General features: G+C 37.0%; 1 protein-coding gene and 1 non-coding gene across 4 annotated transcripts in view; both read left to right on the top strand.

The window, feature by feature from the left end:
* Positions 1–27,531, top strand: part of LOC105499566 (sec1 family domain containing 2) — a 486,957-nt gene that overhangs the window by 100,305 nt on the left and 359,121 nt on the right. For all 3 annotated transcript variants that reach the window (XM_011772201.3, XM_011772202.3, XM_011772203.3), the window contains exon 4: positions 9,017–9,192. In XM_011772201.3, coding sequence (XP_011770503.2) covers positions 9,017–9,192 — 176 coding nt within the window. The remainder of the gene's footprint in view (positions 1–9,016; positions 9,193–27,531) is intronic.
* On the top strand, positions 16,326–16,432 carry LOC112423227 (U6 spliceosomal RNA). Its single transcript, XR_003013706.1, has one exon. It is a non-coding gene; the product is annotated as a U6 spliceosomal RNA (small nuclear RNA).

Here is a 27,531-nt window from a genome sequence, read left to right as displayed (position 1 = left end):
TATGTAGGTTATACTCCTCACTATTCACCTCTATTATCCCTGAGGCTTCTGAGGCTGGAGTAGCTCATGCTTTTTCTTCTGGGCAGGTAGCTCCTTCTGTGGTCAGAGCCCTTTCACATATTCCAAGCAAAGCCTCTTATGGAGGTGGGAGATGATTTTTGTTGTTTGTTTTCCTCCATAAATTCATACTCATCCATCACTCTTTCACTATCTAGAAATTTGTACTTCATTAAATTAAAAAAAAAAACCACACATGATGATAGTTTTACTATATTTAAAAAAACAGAGTTCAATTATTGCTGAATTTACTTGAATATTATCATTTCTGTTGTTTTTTTCATTTCCTGGTATAGCTAAGCACAGTTATGTCTTTTAGCTGGAAATTTTGTTCAGCTGAAATTCTAATATGTATAGATATATAAAATCTTTTTTATTTGGGTATGGGGTTTCTTTTTAGGCTAATAAAAATGTTTTGAAATTATATCACACTGATGGTTTTACAACTCTGTGAATATACCAAAAATCACTGAATTGTATACTTTAAGGGGGGAATTTTATAGTATGTAAGTTATATCTCAATAAAGCTGTTTTAAAAAAGGCCCTTGGATATTAAAGATATCATTGTGAAAATAAAATATTTAGCCAAAAACTTCAGCCAGTAGTTTAAAGATAAATCAAGAAAATCTCCTAAAATGTAGGAACAACGGAGAGAGAAGAGAATATAGAAAGAAATGTAGAAGAAAAGATCAGAGAAAAGACAAGCATACAGAAGCAATCTAGAAGGCCCATGAACTATTAATAGTTTCAAAAGACAGAGAGCAATTAGCATGAAAGAATGTGAAACTTTCCCAAAATACAGAAGGAAACTGTATTCAAATTAAATAGGTTTACTGAGAAGCAAGTAGAAAGAATTAAAAAACCTCATAACAAACCTGTACCTCTACCCCGAACCTAAAATAAAAGTTTGAAAAAGCTCTAAATTAGACACAATCACTGTGAATCTTCAAAGTACAGGAGAATGGAATTGTTATACAGTTTATGGTGTTGTAAACACTACTGATTGATTTTGAACTTTTAGAATCAAACTACAGAAAAAGCACCAAATACTTTAGTAAAACCATAATTTATTATGGTTATGGAATGAAATAGAAATGCTATCAATCTTGACCAGGAAAAATACAAATACTGATAATTTAAAAGGTGAAAGAGGGAAAGAAGAAATAAAGAGAAGGGCAAGGGACTTAATATCCTCTGCTAAGAACATGGACAGCTATAAGATCTTGCTGAGTTGACAGAACAAAACAGAAAGCTAAAATAGATAATGTGAGTTCCAGAGATAACCAACAGGTGAGGGGAAAAGGTGTTGAAATCTTTTGTCTGCTTATAGACTATTTCAGTGATCTTCTTGAGTGCATTTCTACCCCTTTTTATTCCTTTTTATCATTCTGATGCATCTCCTGCGGAGCCAATATAAACACATGTGCTCAGGGTAGCCTTTTGTCTTTTGCACATTATTTACGGAACTCGTAAGCCATCTGGCATACTCAAGATTCTGTTTCTCTTGTGTCAGCTGTTGAATTAACATGTGAAGTTTTCTTTCATGGTGCTGTACTAACCAATAGTTTAATCTTAGTAAAGTTCCACCCCTGTCTATATATCAGCAGGGGTATTTTTTGCTATGATATATATGCATTTCTGAAAAACTTGGGTTTTGCATCACATACTAGGAATCAGGGCTCGTGGTATCAGCAGGAGCCCATTCAAAAATCTATGCAACCTTGTAATCAGAGCACTTACAAAAACATTAAGACTCTTGATAAAAATATTAGCACAGTTAAAAAGACATGCTAAATTTCTATAAATCAGTGTTACAGCATATATGGAACTTTATGTGAGCAAAAGAGTTTACAGTAGCTCATTGGAAGGTGTAAGAGGAGTTGAGGTTGTTTAGGAAGTCAAAAGCAAAATGCATTGGAGATCAGGTCGAATCAAACAGGAATCACTTTCAAAACAGGGCGCATGGCCAGCAGAGCCAAGATGATGAATGGGTGCTTCATAGGGTACTCAATTCCTCTTGTAGCTTGGTGTGTTCAGTTGTGCTCATTTACTTTGTGTTTAGCTGCCATCTTTGGTAGCACAAAATATTAAAATAATGGGGAAAAAATCTCACGTGAACAGATGTGACTTTTGAATAATATTGACATAATTCCTGTTTGCCAGTTGTGTATGAACTAATAAACCAGAGTTTTAGCAGAATATATTATATTTAAGTATTCTAATATACATTGCCTTTATTATATTAGAAAATGATTGAAAAGGAGAAAAATGAAATGCTGACATTAGATTTCTAAGAATGCATGTCTTAAAACATATACATCTGTTTATTCAAATTCTACCCACTGGATTTTCATTCATCTTTGCAGAATTGAATGAATAAAAAACAGGCAATGACGATATGACTGTTTCTTATGTCAAGGGTTTTACAATTTTTTATTTGCTAAATATGCTATTCTAGACAAAATTTCATTGTTTCTTTTTTTTTTTTTTTTTTTTTTTTTTAGACAGAGTTTTCCTCTGTCGCCCAGGCTGGAGTGCAATGGTACAATCTTGGCTCACTGCAACCTCTTTCTCCTGGGCTCAGACAATTCTCGTGCCTTAGTCTCCTGAGTAGCTGGGATTACAGGCATATGATACTGTGTCTGGCTAATTTTTGTACTTCCAGTAGAGATGGGGTTTCACCATGTTGGCCAGACTTGTCTCAAACTCCTGGCCTCAAGTAATATGCCTGCCTCAACCTCCCAAAGTGCTGGGATTACAGGGGTGAGCCACCGCGCCCGGCCTGTAGACAAAATTTTATGTGTTGGTTGCTTTTTCCCATCATAACAGTTTTGCCATTAAGTCTGACAGAGTGACTATGATAAAATAGTCATTGTTTTAAGAGTGCCAATAAAGAATTATATATGTGTAAATATTTTAAATATATTTTACCTGCCAGAAAACAGATTGAGAAATCTATAATTTGGCAAATATGTGCAGTAATTGGAAGAATAGCTTCTGATGTGGTTAGGCTTTGTGTCCCCACCCAAATCTCATTTTAAATTGTAATCCCCATAATCCCCAGGGAGAGACCAGGTGGAGGTAATTGTATCATGGGGGCAGTTTTCCCAATGCTGTACTGGTGATAGTGAGTGAGTTCTCACAAGATATGGTTTTATAAGGGGCTGTTGCCTCTTTGCTACTCATTTTCCTCTCTCCTCCCACCTTGTGAAGGTGGACATGTTTGCTTTTCTTCTGCCATGATTGTAAGTTTCCTGAGCCCTCCTCAGTCATGCAGAACTGTGAGACCATTAAACCTCTTTCCTTTATAAATTACCTAGTCTCGGGTATTTCTTTATAGCAGTGTGAGAATGGACTAATACAGCTTCATAATGCATTTGAATTCAGTTGAATTCAATATTGTAAGAATCACAGAGAATATTGACATAATATTAAATCCTTTTGTTTTCTAAATCTGTAACCTTTTACCCGAGATAAATTGATATTTTAATAACAGTTTTGAAAATGTATAGAATTGATGTTTGATGAAGTTTTGTGTTTTTCTCTTAGCTAAATTGAAACCAAAAGCTTGTTTCTCTTTCTTAAAAGTGAAATAAGGGCTAGGTATGGTGGCTTACACCTGTAATCCCAGCACTTTGAGAGGTGGGAGGATTGCTTGAGGCCAGGAGTTTGATACTAACCTGGGCAACATAACGAGACCTTGCATCTGTAAAGAAAAAAAAAAAAGAAGAAGAAAAAGAAAGCCTAACTGAAAATCACATTTCAAAAAGTTGCTATATATTTATACAGTCTTAATATGAAATAACCTTTGTTTTATGGCTTTTAAAATGTGTTGTAAAGCCTTGTGGGTTGACATTTTTAGATAACCATGTATATCTGTCTGTCAAGGGTTTTGTTGTTTTTGTAAGGTGAAGTATGAATAAATGTTCTGTCCATTATTTTTCAACACTTGTCTAGTTGCTTGCTGTTTTAGTTTATATAAACCAAGAAATTTTACTTCAGTGGTTAGTCAATTAGTTGATTTCCATTTGCTTTTGGTAAGGTTATGGTAAATTTAAAATTTTTTAAAATGTCACTGGCCTTTTTTTTTTGGAGCATCTGTGTGAATTACTTTTTTTGTTAAGTTCCAGTTAGCCTCTCAGGGATTTTTAGGAAAAAGAAAATCTGCTGTCATGATTTATACCTAACAAAGGATTAGTGGCATGAGTGTGTAAAAACGGACATACAAAGGGGAATAGAACAGAGTAGAAAAGGTGAATAACTACTAAATCCACAAGGAATACGAGGTAGTGTGGTGTTGATATTTTCTATTAGGAGATATACTCATTTGTTCCTTTAGATCACATGCCTTATATGAGAAGGTGACGTTACATAAAGATGGTAGCTGAGTCTGGGTCTCAGCTAGGAAATGCTGATTGGATAAAAAATTTGACTTTTATTTTATTTTATTTTTTTTGAGATGGAGGCTCGCTCTGTCACCCAGGCTGGGGTGCGGTGACACGATCTCGGCTCACTGCAACTGCCACTTCCCAGGTTCAAGTGATTCTTCTGCCTCAGCCTCCTGAGTAGCTGGGACTACAAGTGAGCACTACCATGCCCAGCTAACTTTTCTATTTCTTTCTTTTCTATTTATTTATTATTTATTTATTTTTTTTGAGGCGGAGTCTCACTCTGCCTGCCAGGCTGGAGTGTAGTGGTGCGAACTCGGCTCACTGCAACCTCCACCCCCTGGGTTGAAGTGATTCTCCTGCCTCAGCCTCCCCAGTAGTTGGGACTACAGGCACCCACCACCATGCCTGGCTAATTTTTGAATTTTTAGTAGAGTCGGGGTTTCACCATGTTGGTCAGGCTGGTCTCCAACTCTGGACCTCAAGTGATCCACCCGCCTCAGCCTCCCAAAGTGCTGGGATTACAGGCGTGAGCCACTGCGCCTGGCGAGGACTGTGTTTTTTTTTTTGTTTGTTTGTTTTTTGAGATGGAGTCTGCTTCTGTCACTCAGGCTGGAGTGCAGTGGCCCGATCTCGGCTCACTGCAAGCTTCACCTCCCAGGTTCACGCCATTCTCCTGCCTCAGCCTCCCGAGTAGCTGGGACTACAGGTGCCTACCATCAAGCCCGGCTAATTTTTTTGTATTTTTAGTACAGATGGGGTTTCACCGTGTTAGCTAGGATGGTCTCGATCTCCTGACCTCGTGATCCTCCCGCCTTGGCCTCCCAAACCCAAAGTGTTGGGATTACAGGCATGAGCCACCATGCCAGGCCTGGACTGTGTTTTTTAATCGAAGACACTTTTATCTTTAAAATGAACGTATGGTTATTACAATAGAAATCTAAGCCGATCCTCTGATGGCTTCCTCTGGTGATTCCCATTTCCTGGAGTCTCTCTAAAACATAGTTACAGTACAAATGAATTGTATATATTTTGAATCTATTTAATTCCTCTTCTTTCAGTTGAGGAGATGGAGTTAGAGAGGTAGGCAGTTTTCATATCATGTAGAGCCTTTCACACCTTCAAGATATTTTGTATTTTTCTTTAGCAGTGCTTATCATGATTAGGTAACTCTTTGTATGGTCAATAAATGAATGTTTGTCTTGACAGACTAAGTTCTGTGTGTTTAGGAGCCACCCTGCCATCACCTGCAGTACAGTGTTTATATAAATAAATGGAGCTCATGGCAATTTCTTAAGTTTCTTAAGTTTGAAACCATTTTGTCTGAAAATTTGTTTAATATAATAGGTGTCAGAGAATATCATTTCTTAAAAATGTTAATCATTTGCACAAAAGGTCCCCATCCCTTAAGAGAGAATGACACGTAAGATGCTGAATTAATTAGGAGATCATCTTTATTTGTTGGCTACAAATGTAGGGATTTTTGTCTGGATTTGTTCACGGATTTATTTCTGGAAACAGGAATAGTGCCTGTTACAGAAATATATATTGAATCAATGAATCAATAAAAGTGCATGACGTTCACAACTCAGTAATAAGAAAACAAATAACCTAATTAAAAAATGAGCAAAAGATTTGACCAGCCACTTCAGCAAAATAGATATAGGATGGCAAAAAACACACGTGAAAAGGTGCTTAACATCATTAGTCATTAGGAAAATGAAATTTAAAACCACAATGAGATACTGCTACACATCTGTTAGAATGGCTAAAATAAAAATAGCTGACAAAACCAAGTGTTGGTGAAGTTGTAAAACAACTAAAACTCTCATATGTTGCTGGTGGTACAGCCCACTTTGGAAATCAGTTTGCCAAATTCTTATAAAATTAAACATGCACTTAAACTAAATACTGCATGTTCTCACTTACAAGTGGGAGCTAAATGATGGGAACACATGGACACAAAGAGGGGAACGGCTGATATTGGAGCTTACTTGAGGGTGGAGGGTAGGAGGAAGGAGAGGATCAGAAAAAATAACTAGTAGGTACTAGACATAGTACCTGGGTGACAAAATATTCTGTACCACAAATCCCCATGACATGAGTTTACCTATATAACAAACCTGCACATGTACCTCTAAACCTAAAATAAAAATTAAAAAAGTAACTAAATGGGACTATAAATGTAGATGTGGATCAGTACCAAGAAGTTTTTTTTTTTTTCCACAAACCCCTAAGTGTCTGATTTCCACTCAAGTCTTTTAAACTTGTTTTATGTTGCTGCGTAGCAGAGGTCTTTTATTTTCCACTTTTTAATGTACCTAAAAAGCATGAACCCTGCATTTCAATGGACTGTATCATATGCTTTTTTGCTAAAAAACTTTTTCATCAAACACAATTACATTGTTCAGTTTTGTTGTAAACTTAACATAAGATGCACTGTTGATTTGCTTTCTGACATATTTGAGAAGAGTGATAAAATAAAGCTTAAAAACTGAAAAAGAATTAAAAGTAAGCAGATACTTAGCATCTGACCTAGAAACCTACTCCTAGAAATTTGCCTAAAGGAAAATGAGACATATGTATACACACACAAAAACCTGTGCACAGATGTTTGTGAAGGCTTTATTCATAATTTCTAAAAAATTGAAAACAACCCCAATACTCATCAACTAGTGAATAGATAAATAAATGGCTAAACTATGATACATCCACACAATGAAATATCACTCAGCAAGAAAAAGAAAAAGCAGCAACATGGATGAATCTCAAATACATTATGATTCATCGAAAGAAACCAAACTCAAATGGCTACATACTATGTGATTCCATTTATGAGACACTCTAGAAAGGCAAAACTGAGATGGAAATCAGATAAACACAGGTAAGGGTTCGTCAACCAACAGGGCTGGAATTGGGGAAAGTGAATGGACTACCAAGAAGGGGAGCTGTTTGGAATGATGGGAATGTTCTGTATTTTGACTGTGACAGTAGTATCCAACCATATCCATTTGTCAATATTCATAGAACTGTACACTAGAAAAGGGTGAATGTTCCTGTATGTAGAAAATACCTTAATAAACCTGATAAAGAAATCAAAGTATTTATGAGGTCTTTTTTCTATGAGTAATTGAGCAAGCAAATTGTTAGCTTGCTGCTTTGAGAATCAGGAGCAAACCCATGCTTTACCAAGGGACTAAAGATACTCGTGAGACTCACTCTCCTACTTATCATTCCCACTGTTCTTTTTCTTTAAATGCTTACCCTGATAGACTGGTAATGAAGAACTTAAACATTCTTAATCTCTTCAAAAAATTAATGAAAAGATAGAAAGATATGTTGTAGGCATTTGAGTTTCATGTGGCGAGGTCTTTACTTTTAGCAAAAACCATTTATTAAGTAATATCTGCCATTTAGCACTGGGTAAGACATTGTGTTCTTAGCATGTCGGGCAGGGCTAGTAGACGCAGCACAAGCCTCGTTTGCTACCTCAAGGAGTTGCCATGAGAATCAGTAAAGGGTGTGTTTGTGTAAGCACTGTGTAAATTGCTAAATAAATGCAGGTGGTTTCATTGCCAAATATTTAAAAACCTCGGAATAACAAGCAAATAAACTTGGATTTCAGTATCAAAGAACAACCCACAAACATGGCGTGGGTGAAACATAGGAATGAATTCCTTGGCTTACATCTATGTTTGGCCCCAGTGCCTTCTTGCCTGGTGGGGAGAATCTGGTGTCCAGGAGCTTTGCACATAGCATGGAGGAATGGCAGGAATGAAATTTCATAGACTGGAGAGTGGGAGGAGACTCAGTGGAAAGACTGCTACCGGCAAAACTTGGAGTTAGGGGCTCTGAAGGAGTGAATCCTCAACAGTTTGTGTGTTTGTAGATGTACATGTGTTTTGTACAGTCTCTGTCCTTTTATGAAGTGGACTCTCTTGTTCTAAATGTAGGTGACCATTGTAGCAAATGTGCTGTTACCCACACCAAACTTTTCTTCTGATACCTCCTCTTCCAGTGGTTTTGCCGCCCTAGTTCTTGATACATTTTTGTTCCGTGTAACTGCTTTTATCCTCATGAATATTGTCATGAAGTCACTGATATCAGTGGCAAAGTTTTAGGTACAGTCATAACCTATTTCTCATCTTCTTTTATGTATATACACACACAATTAGAAATCATACCTTTTTCCCTCTTAGATTGCTATGTCATATGTCATAAAGAGGTACTCCAAGTTGAGCTCAACAAATATTTATTTATATGACTTTATTTGAAAACTTATTTACAGAGTATTACATAATGATAAAATGAATTCTACTAGCAATATGACCTTGACCAGATCCTTAACTAACATCCCGGTTTCTTTACTTGCAAAATGCAAGTATTAATAATAGTACCAATATTGCTCTTTTCACTATATAGTTGTAAGAATCACAATAGCTTAGGAAAGCTTGTAGTCAACTCTGATGTTCTGCCCAAATACAAAACAGTGGTATTATTAATGGAATCCTTCTCATTATTTGTACTATTCCCAGAAAGGGGTACACTGATAAATTCTTATGTTTTTCCAGGGAGAGTCACACCAGGACAGCTCATGTCCTATATTCAGCTCTTCAAGAACAACCTCAAAGCTCTAATGAATCACTGTGGGCTCCTCCAGCTTGGGCTGGCCACAGCTCAAACGTTGAAACACCCACAGACTGCCAAGTGGGACAACTTTCTCGCTTTTGAAAGACTCCTTCTTCAGGTATGTTGCTGTGGGTACTTCGTGGGATCTTAATAATTAATGTTTTGATTTCCAGGGAAAAACTTTGACATTTATTATAGCCTTAGTAATAAATCATATTGTTGACAGGTGCCCTGCTTCATATTCTCTAAGTGCCCCCGAGTTAAAGTTCAAGTAGAAACTTTTTTCACACCTGTTTAAAAAAATATTTTGACAGTAATGTCTTTGGCTTCTTATTCAATACTAAGGATGTTTTTTGAGCATTGAACTAACCTCTGGAAACCTCTTTCAATTTTATGCCATTTGGACCTTTCTCGCTCTTCATGGTGTCTTTATTTGATCCTTGCTACTTTTTCTGTAGCATATTACTACTATTCACATTTCCTCTGACATTACCTAGTTTCTAGTCCTTAAGCAACACATAGCATGTGCCTTAAAATGGCGTTTAGTATAAAATGAAGGAAGTGATCTCCATTTGTAGTGTTTATACAGATATTTGTATGTGGGATAGGAACTTTTCATGACTGATGAAATATTTTCATGGGAAACTTTTCAAAAAATATGTAGTATGTATTTTTTAAAATTATAAAGTAGTTTTTAAAATTATACAGTACTTTAAAAAGGGATAGAGGATTATAAAGCATAAATGTACTAAAACGATGAGTATCTGTAAACTTTCCACATAGACTCAATATGATTTATCATTATTTTCATATCTATCATGGATCCTTTTTCATTAAAGAAATAAAACTAGAGATAAAGTTGAAGCATTCTTGATACTATATAACCATCTCTAATTTGATTTTCCTTTTTCTTTCCCTAGAGATAATTACAAGCTCAATTCGTTGTTTTTACATTTTTATTAAATATTTACTTTTTCATAAATAATATAGAGCATTTATGCTATAGGTTTTAATTTTACATAAGTGATGTTATACTATAAATATCCCTAAATAGCTTGCTTTTTTCTCTCAAGGTTCTATTTTTAAGATAATCCAAAGTGATGGGCTAGGTGCAGTGGCTCACGCCTATAATCCCAGCACTTTGGGAGGCTGAGATGGGCGGATCACTTGAGGTCAGGAGTTCGAGACCAGCCTGGCCAACATGGCAAAATCCTGTGTCTACTGAAAATATAAAAATTAGCTGGGTGTGGTCGTGGTCATCTATACTCAGGAAGCTACTCGGGGGGCTTAGGCAGGAGAACTTCTTGAACCCGGGAGGTGGAGGTTGCATTGAGCTGAGATTGTGCCACTGCACTTAAACCTGGGTGACAGAGGGAGACTCCATCTCAAAAATAAATAAATAAATAAATAAATAAATAAATAAATAAATAAAGTGATGTATGTAGATCTAGCTCATTCCTTTAAACCACATCATAAATATACAATTTATTTATGCAATCTGTACTGATGTTTAGTTAGGCTGTTGCATTTGTGCCCGTGTGTGTGTGTGTGTGTGTGTGGTGTGTATGTATGTGAGATTAGGAAGAATTATGCAGTGAATACTCTGGAATATGTCTCCTGTTATATATTGTTGAGTTTACCAAAGATTGCCAAAAATGTTGAACCAGGTAAGGCTAAAAGCTGTGTCCTCTTCAGGATGTCAGTGAGCTCCCTTCATTATCCCAGAATGTCTAAAATGTCACAAACATACATCAAGAGGCAGAAGAAGGAGCTTATTTCTTCATTATGTATTTTTCCTATCAAGGCAAAAAGAAAAAAAAAAAACTTTCTGAATCCTTAGTGATGGCTATGAGCCTTACCTCAAAATATCTTGTTTTGTGAGATGATAATTTTTGTTTAAGGTGATTGGTTTTCTGTTATTTGGAGCCAAAATACACTCATCTTTTTCCCGTTAATATGTAATATACTAAGATCCCAAATAAAAGTGTTTTATTCCCAGTTTTTGGTTTGTTCTAGTTGTCAGTTTATCCATCACAGTGCTTTTAAATCATATATTCAGTTTTATGCTTTTATTCATGAGTATTTTAAGGATTTTAATGCCATTATGAATTGAATTTTTAAAATTTAATTTTCCAGTTTATTGTTGGCATGTAGGAATATTTTGACTTGTGAATAGTGATCATGGATCCAACACTTTGCATTTTGTGACGATACTTGTTTTCTTATTTCTGGTTGTTATTCATTGATTGTCCTGGGTCTTCTGTGTGGGCAAGAATATTATCTGTGAATAAAGTCAGTTTTGTTTCTTCGTTTCCATACTTGATACCAAGTGTCTTTCATAGTGCATTGACCAGGCATACTAGGCCCTTTTTCAGTAAGAGTCATGCTAACAGGCATCTTCATCTTATTCCTGACTTTAAAGAAAATATTCCAAAAAGGTTTTGTTTTGTTTTTAATCAGACTGAGGAAGTTTCTTCCTAATCCTAGTTTGCTTTTTTTTTTTTTTTTTTTTTTTTAGTGATGCATTAGTGTTGCATTTTGTTTAATGCAGATTACTAATTTTTTAAATGACTATATAGTTTTTCTCCCTTAATCTGTTAATGTGGTGAATTGTGTTTATAACTTTTTTAATGCTAAATAATCTTCATTGCATTCCTGGGATTAATTCAACTTGTTCTCACACACACATACACTCACACATGTAAACATATGCACACACACACATACAAATTGCTGGATTTAGTTTACTAATATTTTCCATAGAAATTTGCATTTATGGTCATAGGTGAAATTAGGATTTTTTTTTCTTTCTTTTTTTGAGACAGATCTTGCTCTGTCACCCAGGTTGGAGTGCAGTGGCGTGATCTCAGTTGACTGCAACCTCCACCTCCCGGGTTCAAGTGATTTTCCCATGTCAGCCTCCTGAATAGCTGGAATTACAGGTGTGTGCCGCCATGTCTAGCTAATTTTTGTATGTAGAGATGGGATTTCGCCACGTTGGCCATGCTGGTCTCAAACTTCTGACCTCAAGTGATCTGTCTGCCTTGGCCTCCCAAAGTGTTGGGATTATAGGCATGAGCCACTGCACCTGGCCTATATTTTTTTCTTTATTGTTCTGCCATGGTCTTGTTTTCCAAAAAAGATTATAATAGTTTGGTAAAGTCGATTAGGGTGAGTTTTCTTTATCTATTCTCTATTTGTTTAAAAAAGGAATTATCAGTTACTTAAAAGTAAAATATTTCCAAAAAATAACCTGGACCTATCGCTTTGTTGTTGATATTTATAATTATAATAATAATAATATAAGTAATAATAATCAAGTGATTCAAAACTATAATTTCTTCAGTTCTTTATCGCTTTGATTTATCTTCTGTCAGAGATGATTTTAAATTACTCACAATGATTGTGAATTTACCAATTATACCATTTTAAAACATATTTCTATCTCTATCACTGTCATTATGTCTGTCTTCATTAAAAACTATGAGCTCATATTGCTTTCATAGTTCTTTTTCTTCTTTTTCTGAGACAGGGTCTCACTCTGTCACCCAGATTGAGTGCAGTGGCATGATCACCACTCAGTGTAGCCTTGACATCCTGGACTCAAGTGATCCTCCCACCTTAGCCTCCTGAATACAGGAGTGCACTAGCACTCCTGGCTCATTTTTATTTTTATTTTTTATTTTTTGTAGAAATGGGATCTTTCTATGTTGCCCAGGCTGGTCTCAAACTCCTAGACTCAAGTGCTCCTCCCACCTCAGCCTACCAAAATGTTGGGATTACAGGCGTGAGCCACTGCATCTGGTTTCATATCATAGCTCTAACCTAATAGAACATGTTTCATTCTAGTTTTCCCCCTTTCCATAGTTGTACCTCCCTTCTCTGACAGTGAGGAACTTATCTCCCATTATCCTCGACATATTTAATTACTTTATCAGTCCCCACTGTGTGTAACTAATCTTCCAGTAGAGCTGCTGCCCCGTGGCGTGGATGCCTCCTCACCTCACCTGGGCTCTCTCTTCCTGCTCCAGGTCATGGCCAAGCCCACACGGATGTTCTCTCTCACTTCAAACAGAGGTACCCTTGTGGAAACCTTCCCATGGGGATGCTCTTCTACCTCTATTGAGTTCTGACATCTCTGTGCTGCCCCTACCTCTGCCTTCTTCATAGAGGCCCTCCTCAGGCCTCTCAGGTTTCAGCACCCCACACTAAGCCCACACTGTGGCTCCTAAGGCACAGATGCCCTCCTCATTCTGCAGGCTCTGACACTTTGTGCCGAGTCACTACCATTGCTACTGCCCTCTTTGGCCACCCTCACCTGCTTAGTGACCTACACTGCATCCTGGGATGTTGTTATCCCTCAACGTCCACCTGGATACCTTTCTCACCTGCTTTGGTTCTGACAACCCATGCAGGGCTGCTGCTGCATTCTCCCCTGTCCTCCAGCCTCCCTATCCCTTCGAGATGTCCTCTTTACTCCACTTGGGTCCTGGTAGTCGTGTGGACACCATCCTTACCTTGCTCAGGTTCTGATCCCCTGCCATGGATCCTCACTTCCACCACCTTCCACCTGGATGCCCTTTCCATCCCCTTGGATTCCAACAACCCCTGCGAGACTCTCCCACCCCCATGCACTAATGCCCGCCTCACCTGTCTCTGGCTCTGACACCATGCCCTGGGCTACCATTGTCTCCCCTGTGGACACCCTCTTTATACTCATGGGCTCTGATAACATGCCCAAAGCCACTATTGTGACCTCCTTCATTCCCCCTGCCCTACCGTATGGACAATCTCTTCACCCTGCTGCTGTCTATATCACATGTCCTCTAAAGTGAGCCCCACTACAAAATCTCATAAAATTGGTTCAAAACAAGGCTATGCAGAGATTTTCTCCTGAGAATGATAATCTTTCTAGATAAGCTTACTAAAGGTTTCTGAAGAAACTTGACATATTAATTCTAAGCTGCTTTTTATTTGTAATTAATATTTGGAATCTTTTGTTCCATATTAGACTCTTAGACTATTATATGTGATCATGGTAATTGGTGTTGTTCTTTCAACAACTAAAGAAAGAGTTGAAACACTGAGGAACCCCAGGCATAGTGGTACACATCTGTAGTTTCAGGTACTCAGGAGGCTGAAGTAGGAGGATGACTCGAAGTCAGGAATTTGAGGCTGCAGTGGCCTGTGAATAGCCACTGTGCTCCAGCCTGGCAATATAGAGAGACCCCCTTGCCTCTGCCCAATCTCTTAAATAAATAAATGAGTAAGATTGGGGAAAAGAAGTAAACATTTAAAATACTAAAATCCTACTCCTAGCATAATTACATATCACCCTGACCAGTACTGTGTTCTCAGTCACTTCTGGGTCCTTACAAGTTAGGGTTTTAGCATAGGCGAATGTATAAACTGATCATCGGAATGCTCTTGGTTTATGAACGTGCTTACTTTACGTAGTATATACTCATCCATTAGTTTAACAAGTAATAATATATGGGCAGCTGCCCCTTTTACAGACTTTGGTTTGAAAATAGGGCATTTGTGTTTATTTTGAGCGTGAGGACAACCTTTCATTTTTCCCCAAGGGCTTGAGAGCCACCAAGAAATTTCAGCTAATGTTGAGAATTGTTTATTTTTTGGGAGACTCATTTCCACCACTTTCTACCAGGCCTCCAACACTGAAATGTCAATGTTTACTTTATGGTAACGTTACTTTAAGTAACGTTATAGACAACCTTAGTTAAAAAAAAGAAATCGGTCTTAGAAATCTATAATTAAAAATAGGTTACTGCATTTATTCTACTTACAGTGGTTTTGGTGATCTAACGACTAGTCAGCAAGAGACCTGAGGACTATTTGTAAGATTTCTGTTGGACTTACACTCCTGGAAACAATAGATTTATACATTTAATTTCTAAAGATAATATTATATGCTCAAAAGAGAAATCTTTTTGAGTATTGTTGGGGAAAATCTAGTATTTGTTAGCAGTGAGTACAATTTGAAAAGCCGAAGGAGATAAAACATCTTCATGACTCCTTTTTTCTCTTGCTGGGTCCAATATCACAGACAGTGTTTTAGGCATTGAATACATGTGTGCTAGTTATAAAATAACTCTGATTTTGCTTCAAATTTAAAGTGTAGAAAAGAACAAGTTTAAACTGATCATGGATATGTTTATGATTCAAGTAGTGTTTTCACAAAGTAGCTTTGCCTTCTTTTAATTAAAGTACAAATTCATTTAATTTGGTGAAAGGGTATAAAGTATGAAGAATTCCTTTCTTGTCGTATAGCAAGAGAGTTTGGCTTAGTTTCCTCATCTAAAGATAAATAAAATATCTACCCCATAGTGTTATTGTCAGGATTGACTGAGATTATATGTGTATTAATACATAACTAATTAATACATAGCTAAGAATAAAGTATCTATCTCGTAGTGTTATTGTCAGGATTGAGTGAGACTATATGTGTATTAATACATAACTAAATACAGTAAATCCTCAATAAATAGTGATTATTTATTCTTTCAGCTGGGTCAAAAATATTACAAATGCTGTCTTATTTTATGTGAAGAATGCCTTTAATATATTCTCACCTAGATTTTGGTTTCCTAAATTAAAATTTATTAAGGAAGAATGAGTTTGTCACTTAGAAAAATGTTACTATCTTTGTATATTTACTGTTTGATAATGTTTGACAGTATTTTTCTTTAAATCTTGATTTAAAGCCCACTTTTTCTGCAGTGGATGACTGAAGTTTTTATGCTAGTCATCACAAGAAAAAAGCTTTTTTTCCCATTAAAAATTTATTGGCCAGACCTAGTGGCTCACACCTGCAATCCTGAGGCAGGAGGATTACTTGAGGCCAGGAGTTCAAGACCAGTCTGGGCAACATAGTGAGACTTTGTCTGTACTAAAAATGAAAAAAAATATATATATATATAGCTTGGTGTGGTGGTGCATGCCTGTGGTCCCAGGTACTCAGGAGGCTGAGGCAGGAGGATCACTTGAGCCCAAGAGGTCAAAGCTGCAGCGAGCCGTAATTGCACCACTGCATTCCAGCCTCGGTGACCCTGTCTCAAAAAAAAAAAAAAGGGAAAAGGAAAAAGAAAACAGTTATTTTATAGGTATGTTTATACCACTTATTATAAAACTATAACAATAACTAGTGCTTGAACTTCAAAGAGAATGAAACAATTGACCTTTTTGTCAAAATTACATAGCAAATAAATGACCCTTTAAATTGTGCCTTAGGTGCTTTCTTTGGCAGCACATATACTAAAATTGGAATGATACAGAAAAGATTAGCATGGCTCCTGCACAAGGATGACATGCAAATTCGTGAAGCATTTCACATTTTTAAAATCTAGAATAAAAGTAAAAATTAAAGAAAAATTGTGCATTAACAAACCCATTATGATTTTTTAAGCCTTATACTTTTTCTGCTTGTCTTAAAAAATGGCATGGTGTATTGGTGTGAGTGGTAATAATAATAATAATAAATATAATCCTCATTGGATTCAGAGAACTTTGAAACCCCAGAAAAGATTTTATGGGATAAAATCAAGGTATCATAAAGTGAGAACATTGAAAAGTAATATGTATTCTTGAACGCTGCCCAACATCTGATTTCCTCTCTATAAAATCACTGAAGAGTAATACAAGGAAAAAAACCTTTTATTGACTATAACTTATTGTGGCAATAAAATGATAGCAAACTGTGTATTAAGGAAGCAGCTGTGTTTAAGCTTCCTACTTCCTAAACGTATACTTTATAAAAATATGTATGTAATATATCCATCTCCAGTTATTTCTTTAGGTAGAATGTATACTTTAAATTAAAACAATCCAGCTTAGAAAATGGTTTTTAAATAAAATATAAATGAGTTATAAAGCCATTCAAGATAATTGAGGTAAAATATAGCTTTAGTTTAAAATTTTATCTCTTTGCAATAAAAAATAGGCATCTATTTTATTGGCTGCCAAAGTAGTTTTTAATAGGTAGGATTGTTTTATAAAAATATGTTGAATGTTAGACAGTATCTTTCTATAGCCAGTCAAGTTTACCTAAGCTAAGTAATAGTATATCTGCTAATTTTATAATAAATTGGCAGATTTTACTTTCTAAGTCCTCTAGTGCCTCTACTAGCTCTCACACCATATGGCTTGGCTTGGAAATATGATGGCTCATTTTATTGCTGTTCCTGACTTCACCAACACCCTGGGAGGTTCTGTTTTATAATACCTTCTTTTTAGCCATTTATAATTAGGATTGAATTTTTCTGGGAAGAAGTTTCCACCACTCTGCTTCTCTGTGGGCCTTGCTATTCAGAGTCATTTGGCAGCATGGTGTATTGTCACTTGCAAAAGCATCTATGGAGATTTGGATTAAAATGGCAGATAGGAGGCAGGACTAGCTTGCAGCTCCCACTCAGACAGAGCAGTGTGTGGAGATTCACATCATGAACTTCTGCTCCAAGAACTACTGCAGGAACATGCCAGAAAAGCTGAGAGAATGCACAGACCATTTGGAGGAACTGGATCACCACTGCAGGCTCCCTGAGATGCCGAAAAACTGAGTCTGCTTGCTTTCTTGAGACCAACCTTCAGGACTGTGGTCTACATGGGAGCAGGGTGAAGCCTGTGACTGCTGACTTTACCCCTTTTCCCTGGTGATCTATGTGATTCAGCAGAGGCAGCCATAATCCCCCTGGGAACATAATTCCATTGGCCTGGGATCCACACCACCATCTCCCACAGTAGCTGCAGCAAGCCTTGCCCAAGGAGAGTCTGAGCTCAGACACACCTATTCCTGCTCCCACCTGGTGGTCTTTCTCTACTAGCCCTGGTTGCCAAAGACAAAGGATATAATCTCTTGGGAGCTCTATGTCCCTGTTTACTGTCTGAAAAACCTGAATACTTAACCAGGCAACCCTAGGGCAAGTTTGCATCCTCCTATAGTACTGCAGCTGATGCACTCTTGAAAGCTCACCTCCTGGCTGGAGGCCAACCAACAAAAAACCAGTGCACTAAACAAAAATACAATCAAGGACCCTCACAGAGTCCACTTCACTCCCCCACTACCTTCACTGGAGCAGGTGCTGGTATCCATGACTGAAAGACCTGAAGATGGATCACATCACAGGACTCTGCAGATACTGCCCAGTACCAGCCTGAAGCTTGGTAGCTCCACTGGTTGGCTAGACCCACAAGAGCAAAAATGATCACTGCAGTGCAGCTCTCAGGAAGCCCCATTCCTAGGGGAAGAGGGAGAACACTTCATCAAGGGAGCATCCCATGAGATGAAAGAATCTGAACAGCAGCCCTGAGTCCCAGATCTTCCCTCTGACATAGTTTACCCAAATGAGAAGGAACCAGAAAAACAATTCTGGTAATATGACAAAACAAGGTTCTTTAACACCCCCAAAAGATCACATTAGCTTACCAGCAATCCAAACCAAGATGAAATCTCTGAATTTCCAGAAAAAGAATTGAGAAGGTCGATTATTAAGCTAATCAAGGAGATGCCAGAGAAAGGTGAAGTCTAACTTAAAGAAATTAAAAACATTGATACAGGATATGAAAGGAAAAATATTCAGTGAAATAGACAGCATAAATAAAAAACAACCACAACTTCTGGAAATCAAAGACACACTTAGAGAAATGAAAAATGCACTGGAAAGTCTCAGCAATAAAATTGAACAAGCAGAAGAAAGAACTTCAGAGCTCGAGGACAAGGCTTTCTAATTAACCCAATCCATCAAAGACAAATAAAAGAGAATTTTAAAAAAATGAACAAAGCCTCCAAGAAACTTGGGAGTATGTTAAGCATCGAAACCTAAGATAATTGTTTTTCCTAAGGAAGAAGAAAAATCTAAAAGTTTGGAAAACATATTTGAGGGAATAATTGAGGAAAACTTCCCAGCCTTGCTAGAGATCTAGACATCCAAACACCAGAAGCTTAAAGAACATCTGGGAAATTCATCACAAAAAGATAATTGCCTAGGCACATAGTCATTAGGTTATCTAAAATCAAGACAAAGGAAAGAATCTTAAGAGCTCTGAAGCAAAAGCATCAGGTAACATATAAAGGAAAACCTATCAGAGGAACAGCAGATTTCTCAGCAGAAATCCAACAAGCTAGAAGGGATTGGGGTTCTATTTTTAGCCCACATAAAAAAAAATAATAATTATCAGCCAAGAATTTTGTATCCAGCAAAACTAAGCTTCATAAATGAAGGAAAGATATAGTCTTTTCCAGACAAACAAATGCTGAGAGAATTCACCACTAGCAAGCCAGCACTACAAGACTGCTGAAAGAAGCTCTAAATCTTGAAACAAATTCTTGCAATACACCAAAATAGAACCTCCTTAAAGCATAAATCTCACAGGACCTATATAACAATAACACAATGAAAAAAACAAAAAACAAAGAACAAAACAAAACAAAAAAAGACATTCAGGCAACAAATAGCGTGATGAATAGAATAGTACCTCACACCTTAATACTAACTTTGAATTAAAATGGCCTAAGTGCTCCACTTAAAAGATACAGAATGGCAGAATGGATAAGAATTCACCAACCAAAAAAAAAAAAAAAAAAAAAAAAAAATTCACCAACCAAATTTCTGCTGTCTTCAGGAGACTCACCTAACACATAAGGACTCACATAAACTTAAGGTAAAGGGGTGGAAAAAGATAAAAGATATTCCATGCAAATGGACACCAAAAGTGAGCAGGAATAGCTATTCTTATATCAGACAAAACAAACCTTAAAGCAATAGCAGTTAAAAAAACAAAGAGGAACATTATATAATGATAAAAGGACTAATCTAAAAGGAAAATATCACAATCCTGAATATATATGCACCTAACACTGGAGCTCCCAAATTTATAAAACAGTTACTGCTAGACCTAAGAAATCAGACAGATGGCAACACAGCAAGAGTGGGGGACTTTTAATACTCCACTGACAGCAGTAGATAGATCATCAAGACAGAAAGTCAACAAAGAAACAATGGACTTAAATTGTACCCTACACCAAATGGACTTAAGAGATATTTACAGAACATTCTATCCAACAACTGCAGAATATGCATTCTATTCATCAGCACATGGAATGTTCTCCAAGATAGACTATATGATAGGCCACAAAACAAGTCTCAGTAAATGTAAGAAAATATAAATTATAGTAAATACTCTCTCAGACCGCAGTGGAATAAAATTGGAAATCAACTCCACAAGGAACCTCAAAACCATTTAAATATATGGAAATTAAATAACCTGCTCCTGAATAATCAATCTTTGGGTCAACAATGAAATCAAGATGCTAATTAAAAGTCTTTAAACTGAACAATAATGGTGACATAACCTATCAAAAACTCTGGGATACAGCAAAAGGTGCTAAGAGTAAAGTTCATAGCATTAAATGCCCACATCAAAAAGTTTGAAATAGCACAAATAGATAACCTAAGGTCACATCTCAAGAAACTACAGAAACAAGAACACACCAAACCCAAACCCAGCAGAGGAAAAGACAACAAAGATCAGAGCAGAACTAAATGAAATTGAAGCCAACAAGCAAACAAACAAAAACACAAAAGATAAATGAAACAAAAAGCTGGTTCTTTGGAAAGATAAACAAAATCGATAGAATATTAGCGACATTAACCAAGAAAAGAAGAGAGAAGATCCAAATAAGTTCAATTAGAAATGAAATGGGAGATATTACTACTGATAGCACAGAAATACAAAAGATCGTTCAAGGCTGCTGTGAACACCTTTACATGCATAAACTAGAAAACATAGAGGAGATGGATATCTTGGAAATATACAGCCCTTCTAGATTAAACCAGGAAGATATAGAAACTCTGAACAGACCAACAACAAGCAGGAAGATTGAAATGGCAATAAAAAATTGCCAACTGAAAGAAGTCCAGGACCAGATGGATTCACAGCTGAATTTTATCAGACATTCAAAGAAGAATTGGTATCAATCCTATTGATGCTATTCCACACAATAAGGAAAGCAGGAATCCCTGCTAAATCGTTCTGTGAAGGCAGTATCACCGTGATGTCAAAACCAGGAAAAGATATAACCAAAAAAGAAAACTACAGACCAATATCCCTGATGAACGTATATGCAAAAATCCTCAACAAGATACTAGTGGACTGAGTCAACCAGCATGTCAAAAAGATCATCCACCATGATCAGTTGGGTGTCATACCAGGGACGGAGGGATGGTTTAACTTTCACAGGTCAATAAATGTGATACACCACAAAAACAGAATTAAAAACAAAAATCACATGATCATCTCAATAGATGCAGAAAAAGCATTGGACAAAATCCAACATCCCTTTATGATTAAAACCCTCCGCAAAATCAGCATAGAAGGGACATACCTTAAGGTAATAAAAGTTGTCCATGATAAACTCACTGCTAACATTATACTTAATGGGGAAAAGTTGAAAGCATTCCTCCTGAGAACTGGAACAAGACAAGGATGCCCACTCTCATCACTTTTGTTCAACATAGTACTGGGAGTCCTAGCCAGAGCACTCCCCCAAGAGAAGAAAATAAAGGGCATCCAAATCAGTAAAGAGGAAGTTGAACTCTTGTTGTTTGCTGATGATATGATCATATACCTAGAAAACCCTAAGGATTCATCCAAAAAACTCCTAAAACTGGTAAATAAATTCAGCAAAGTTTCAGGATATGAAATTAATGCACACAAATCTACACAGCACTATATATTCTGCTATACACCAGCAGCGACCAAGCTGAGAATCAAATCAAGAACTCAACCCCTTAATAATAGCTGCAAAAAAATAAAATACTTGGTTATATACCTAACCAAGGAGGTGAAAGACCTCTATAAGGTAAACTACAAAACACTAAATAGACGATACAAACAAATGGAAAGACATCCCATGCTCATGGATGAGTAGAATCAATATTGTGAAAATGACCATACTGCCAAAACCAATTTACAAATTCAGTGCAATTTCTGTCAAAATACCACTATCATTCTTCACAGAACTAGAAAAAACAATTCTAAAATTCATATGGAACCAAAAAAGAGTCCGCATAGCCAAAGCAAGACTAAGCAAAAAGAGCAAATCTGGGGGCATCACATTACCCGAATTTGAACTATACTATAAGTCCATAGCCACCAAAACAGCATGATTCTGGTATAAAAATAGGTACACAGACCAATGGAACAGAGTAGAGAACCCAGAAAGAAAGCCAGAATACTTACAGCCAACTGATCTTTGAAAATGCAAACAGAAACACAAAGTGGGGAAAAGACACCCTATTCAACAAATGGTGCTGGGATAATTGGAAAGCCACAGGTAGAAGAATGAAACTGGATCCTCATTTCTCAGCTTATACAAAAATCAACTCAAGATGGGTCAAAGACTTACATCTATGACCTGAAACCATAAAGATTCTAGAAGATAACATTGGAAAAACCTTCTAGACATTGGCTTAGGCAAAGACTTCATGACCAAGAATCCAAAATCAAATGCAACAAAAACAAAGATAAATAGATGGGACATAATTAAACTAAAAAGCTTCTGCACAACAAAAGAAATAATCAGGGCCGGGCGCGGTGGCTCAAGCCTGTAATCCCAGCACTTTGGGAGGCCGAGACGGGCGGATCACTAGGTCAGGAGATCGAGACCATCCTGGCGAACATGGTGAAACCCCGTCTCTACTAAAAAATACAAAAAACTAGCCGGGCGAGGCAGCGGGCGCCTGTAGTCCCAGCTACTCGGGAGGCTGAGGCAGGAGAATGGCATAAACCCGGGGGGCGGAGCTTGCAGTGAGCTGAGATCCGGCCACTGCACTCCAGCCCCGGCGACAGAGCCAGACTCCGTCTCAAAAAAAAAAAAAAAAAAAAAAAAGAAATAATCAGCAGGGTTAATAGACAACCCACAGAGTGGGAGAAAATCTTTACAATCTATACATCTGACAAAGGACTAGTATCCAGAATCTACACGGAACTGAAACAAATCAGTGGAAGAAAACAAACAATTCCACCAAAAAGTGGGCTAAGGACATGAATAGACAATTCTCAAAAGAAGATATACAAATGGCTGACAAGCATATGGAAAAATGCTCAACATCACTAATTATCAGGGAAATGCCTATGAAAACCACAATGTGACACCATCTTACTCCTGCAAGAATGGCCATAACAAAAAAATTTTAAAAAATAGATATTGGTGTGGATGTGGTGAAAAGGGAACACTTTTATACTGTTATTGAGAACGTAAACTAGTACAACCAGTATAGAAAACAGCGTGGAGATTCCTTAAAGAACTAAAAGTAGATCTATCATTTGATCCAGCAATCCCACTGTTAGGTGTCTACCCAGAGGAAAGTAAGTCATTATATAAAAAACATACTTGCACACACATGCATGTTTATAGCAGCACAATTTGCAATTGTAAAAGTATGGAACCAGCCCAAATGCCCATCAATCAATGGGTGAATAAAGCAAATGTGATATATATATATACACACATATATATACACACACACACACACACACACATATACACATACATACCATGGAATACTACTTAGCCATAAAAAGAAATGAAATAATGGCATTTGCAGCAACCTTGATGGAATTAGATACATTGATTCCAAGTGAAGTAACTCAGGAATGGAAAACCAAACGTCTTATGTTCTCACTCGAAAGTGGGAGCTGGGCTATGAAGACACAAAGACATAAGAATGATACAGTGGACTTTGGGGACTTGGGGGAATGTGTGTGTGATGGGGGATAAAAGACTACACATTGGTTACAGTTACACTGCTCAGGTGATGGGTACACCAAAATCTCAGAAATCACTGGCAAATAACTTATTAATGTAACCAAATACCATTTGTTTCCCCAAAACCTATTGAAATAAAAAATAAATTCTATAAAAGTCATTGAGAAGACTTGATGCTATCAATGTTGGCAGTCAGGAAGATGGGCTGGAGGTGGAGCGAGAACAAGTGAGGATGACTTGGAAACCACTAACACCTTCAAGTCTTTCGTTTATGGCCCTTGATCAATGATGAACATCATCTGCTCAGCCTTCCTTCTACTTCCTAAATCTTACTAAGTTTCTCTTGCAGCCAACCCTATCTTGTAACATGTAGGGAGGGATTATTTTTTCTTTATTGATCCTGTTTTGTATCTTTTTTGCTATAATAAGCTGTACCCGTGAGTATTTTTTTTTTTTTAAAGAAGAGAACATGCATAATGCAGAAAAGATTGTATTGGACTAATAAATTCCAGACATGAAGAGATTTTTAAATCTAAAAAAAAAACAAAAACAAAAAAACCCACTATGATATCATTTGAATGAAGAGTAAGGAAAGAGGCAAAAATTGTAATCTCCAAAGGCAGAGTTGGGTACTCTTTACAGATTAGGGAGATATTTTGATAAAGTTTTTCCTGGGAAGAAAAATTGCAGAGCATGTTTTTTTGCAATATGTATCCAACACACACACACACACACACACACACACACACAAAACCCAACATCAAAACTCTTTTTTATTAGAATAAAACAACATTCTCCCACTCCTGATTTCCATTAAGAAGAGTTTTCCTAGCCATGGTCTTCACCTTTCTCTGACCCTCTTTTAGTGAGAGGGATGTTTTATCTGATCGGTAAATTTGGAATGATTGAATAAGAAGAGGCTCAACTCTGCCTCTCTATCTGGATTAAAGGTGGTATTTGACCTCGTGTGTGTGTGTGTGTGTGTGTGTGTGTGTGTTAAACTTTTAGGTTCAGGGATACATGTGTAGGTTTGTTACATAGAGAAACTCATGTCATGGAGGTTTGTTTTACAGATTATATCATCAGAGTATTAGTCCCTTCTCACACTGCTATGAAGAAATACTTGAGACTGGATAAATTTATAAAGGAAAAAGGTTTAATTGACTAACAGTTCTTCCACATTGCTGGGGAGGCCTCAGGCAACTTACAATCATGGCGGAAGGCAAAGGAGAAGCAGGCACTTTCTTCGCAGGGTGGCAGAATGGAGTGAGTGCAGTCAGGGGAAATGCCAGGCACTTATAAAACCATCAGATCTTGTGAGATTCACTAATTATCATGAGAACAGCATGGGGGAAACCAGCCCCATGATCAAATTACCTCCACCTGGTCCTGCTTTTGACACATGAGGATTATGGGGATTACAATTCAAGGTGAGATTTGGATGAGGACACAGAGCCAAACCATATCAGTCATTCAACCTGGTACCCAACAGTTATTTTTTCTGATCCTTTCCCTCCTCCCACCTCCACCCTCAGGTAGGCCCCCAGTGTGTGTTGTCCCCCTCTATTTGTCCATGTGTTCTCATCATTTAGCTCCAACTTATAAGTGAGAACATGTGGTATTTGGTTTTCTGTTTCTATGTTAATTTGTCAAGGATAATGACCTCCGGCTCCATCCACGTTCCTGCAAAGGATACAATCTTGTTATTTTTTTATGGCTGTGTAGTATTCCATGGTGCATATGTATCACATTTTCTTTATCCAGTCTTTCATTGATGGGCTTTAGGTTGATTCCTTGTCTTTGCTATTGTGAATAGTGCTGCAGTGAACATACATGTGCATGTGTCTTTATGATAGAACAATTTATATTTTTGGGGGTACATACCTAGTAATGGGATTCCTAGGTGGAATGGTAATTCTGTTTTTAGCTCTTTGAGGAATCTCCACACTGCGTGAACTAATTTACACTCCCACCTACAGTTTTTAAGTGTTCCGTTTTCTGCACAAACTCACTAGCACCTATTTTTTGACATTTTAGTAATAGCCATTTTGACTGTTGTGAGATTATCTCACTGTGGTTTTGATTTGCATTTCTCTAATGATCACTGATTTTGAGCTCATTTTTTATATGCTTTTTGACCACATGTATGTCTTCTTCTGAAAAGTGTCTGTTCATGTCCTTTATTCAATTTAAAAAATTTCTCATTCTTAGTATTCAACCTTTGCCCACTTACTTTTTAATGGTGGTGGTTTTTGTTTTTTGTTTGTAAATTTTTTAAGTGCCTTATAGATGTTGGACCTTTGTCAGATGTATAGTTTGCAAACTTTTTTTTCCATTCTATAGGTTGTATGTTTGCTCTGTTGATAGTTTCTTCTACTGTGCAGAGCTCTTTTGTTTAGTTAGATCCCATTTATCAATTTTTTATTTTGTTAAACTTGCTTTTGGCAACTTCATCATGAAGTCTTTGCCAGTTCCTATGACCAGGCTGATGTTGCCTAGGTTATTTTCCAGGGTTTTTATACTTTTAGGTTTTACATTTACTTAATGAAGTTCTTAATCCACCTTGAGTTGATTTTTATGTATGGTATAAGGAAAAGGTCCACTTTCAATCTTCTGCTAGCCTGTTATTCCAGCACCATCTATTGAATAGAGAGTTCTTTCTCCATTGCTTGTTTTTGTCAGCTTTGTCAAAGATTAGGTGGTCACGGTGTGCAGCCTTATTTCTGGGCTCTCTATTCTGTTCCATTGGTCTATGTGTCTGTTTTTGTACTAGTACCATGCTGTTTTGGTTACTGTAGCCTTATAATATAGTTTAAAGTTGGATAGTGTGATGTGTCCAGCTTTGTTCTTTTTGCTTAGGATTCCCTTGGCTATTCGGGTTTTTTTGTTGTTGTTCCATATGAATTTTAAAATAGTGTTTTCTAGTTTTGGGAAGAATGTCCTTGCTATTTTGGTAGAAATAGCATTGAATCTGTACATTGCTTTGGGCAGTATAGCTGTTTTAATGATACTGATTCTTCCTATCCATGAGCATTTTTTTTTTTCGTAGTGCCATCTCTGATTTTTTTTTTTTTTTGAGCAGTGTTTTGTAATTTTCACTGTAGAGATCTTTCCCCTCCCTAGTTAGCTATATTTCTAGCTGTTTTATACTTTTTGTGGCAATGGTAAATAGGATTACATTTCTGATTTGGTTCTCCACTTGGCTATTGTTGGTGTATAGGAATGATAGTGATTTTTGTACACTGATTTTGAATTCTGAGACTTTGCTGAAGTTTATCAGCGTGAGGAGCTTTGGAGGCCAAGACTATAGAGTTTTCCAGATACAGGATTATGTTATCTGCAAACAGAGATATTTTGACTTCCTGTCTTCCTATTTGGATGTCTTTTATTTCTTTCTCTTGCCTAATTGCTCTGGCCAGGACTTCCAATACTATGTTGAATAGGAGTTGTGAGAGAGGGCTCCCTTGTCTTGTGGCAGTTTTCACATTCAGTATGATGTTAGCTGTGATTTGTCATAGATGGTCCTTACTATTTTGAGGTATATTCCTTCAATACCTAGTTTGTGTGAGGTATATTCCTGCAATACCTAGTTTGTGTGAGGTATATTCCTTCAATACCTAGTTTGTTGAGTGTTTTTAATGTGAAGGGATGTTGAATTTTTTGAAAGCCTTT

The sequence above is a fragment of the Macaca nemestrina genome, chromosome 3, assembly GCF_043159975.1.
Source record: "Macaca nemestrina isolate mMacNem1 chromosome 3, mMacNem.hap1, whole genome shotgun sequence".
In the NCBI taxonomy this organism is placed as follows: Eukaryota; Metazoa; Chordata; class Mammalia; order Primates; family Cercopithecidae; genus Macaca; species Macaca nemestrina.
The sequence above is the reverse complement of the archived record's forward strand: the minus strand, read 5'-3'. Positions and strand labels throughout refer to the sequence as shown.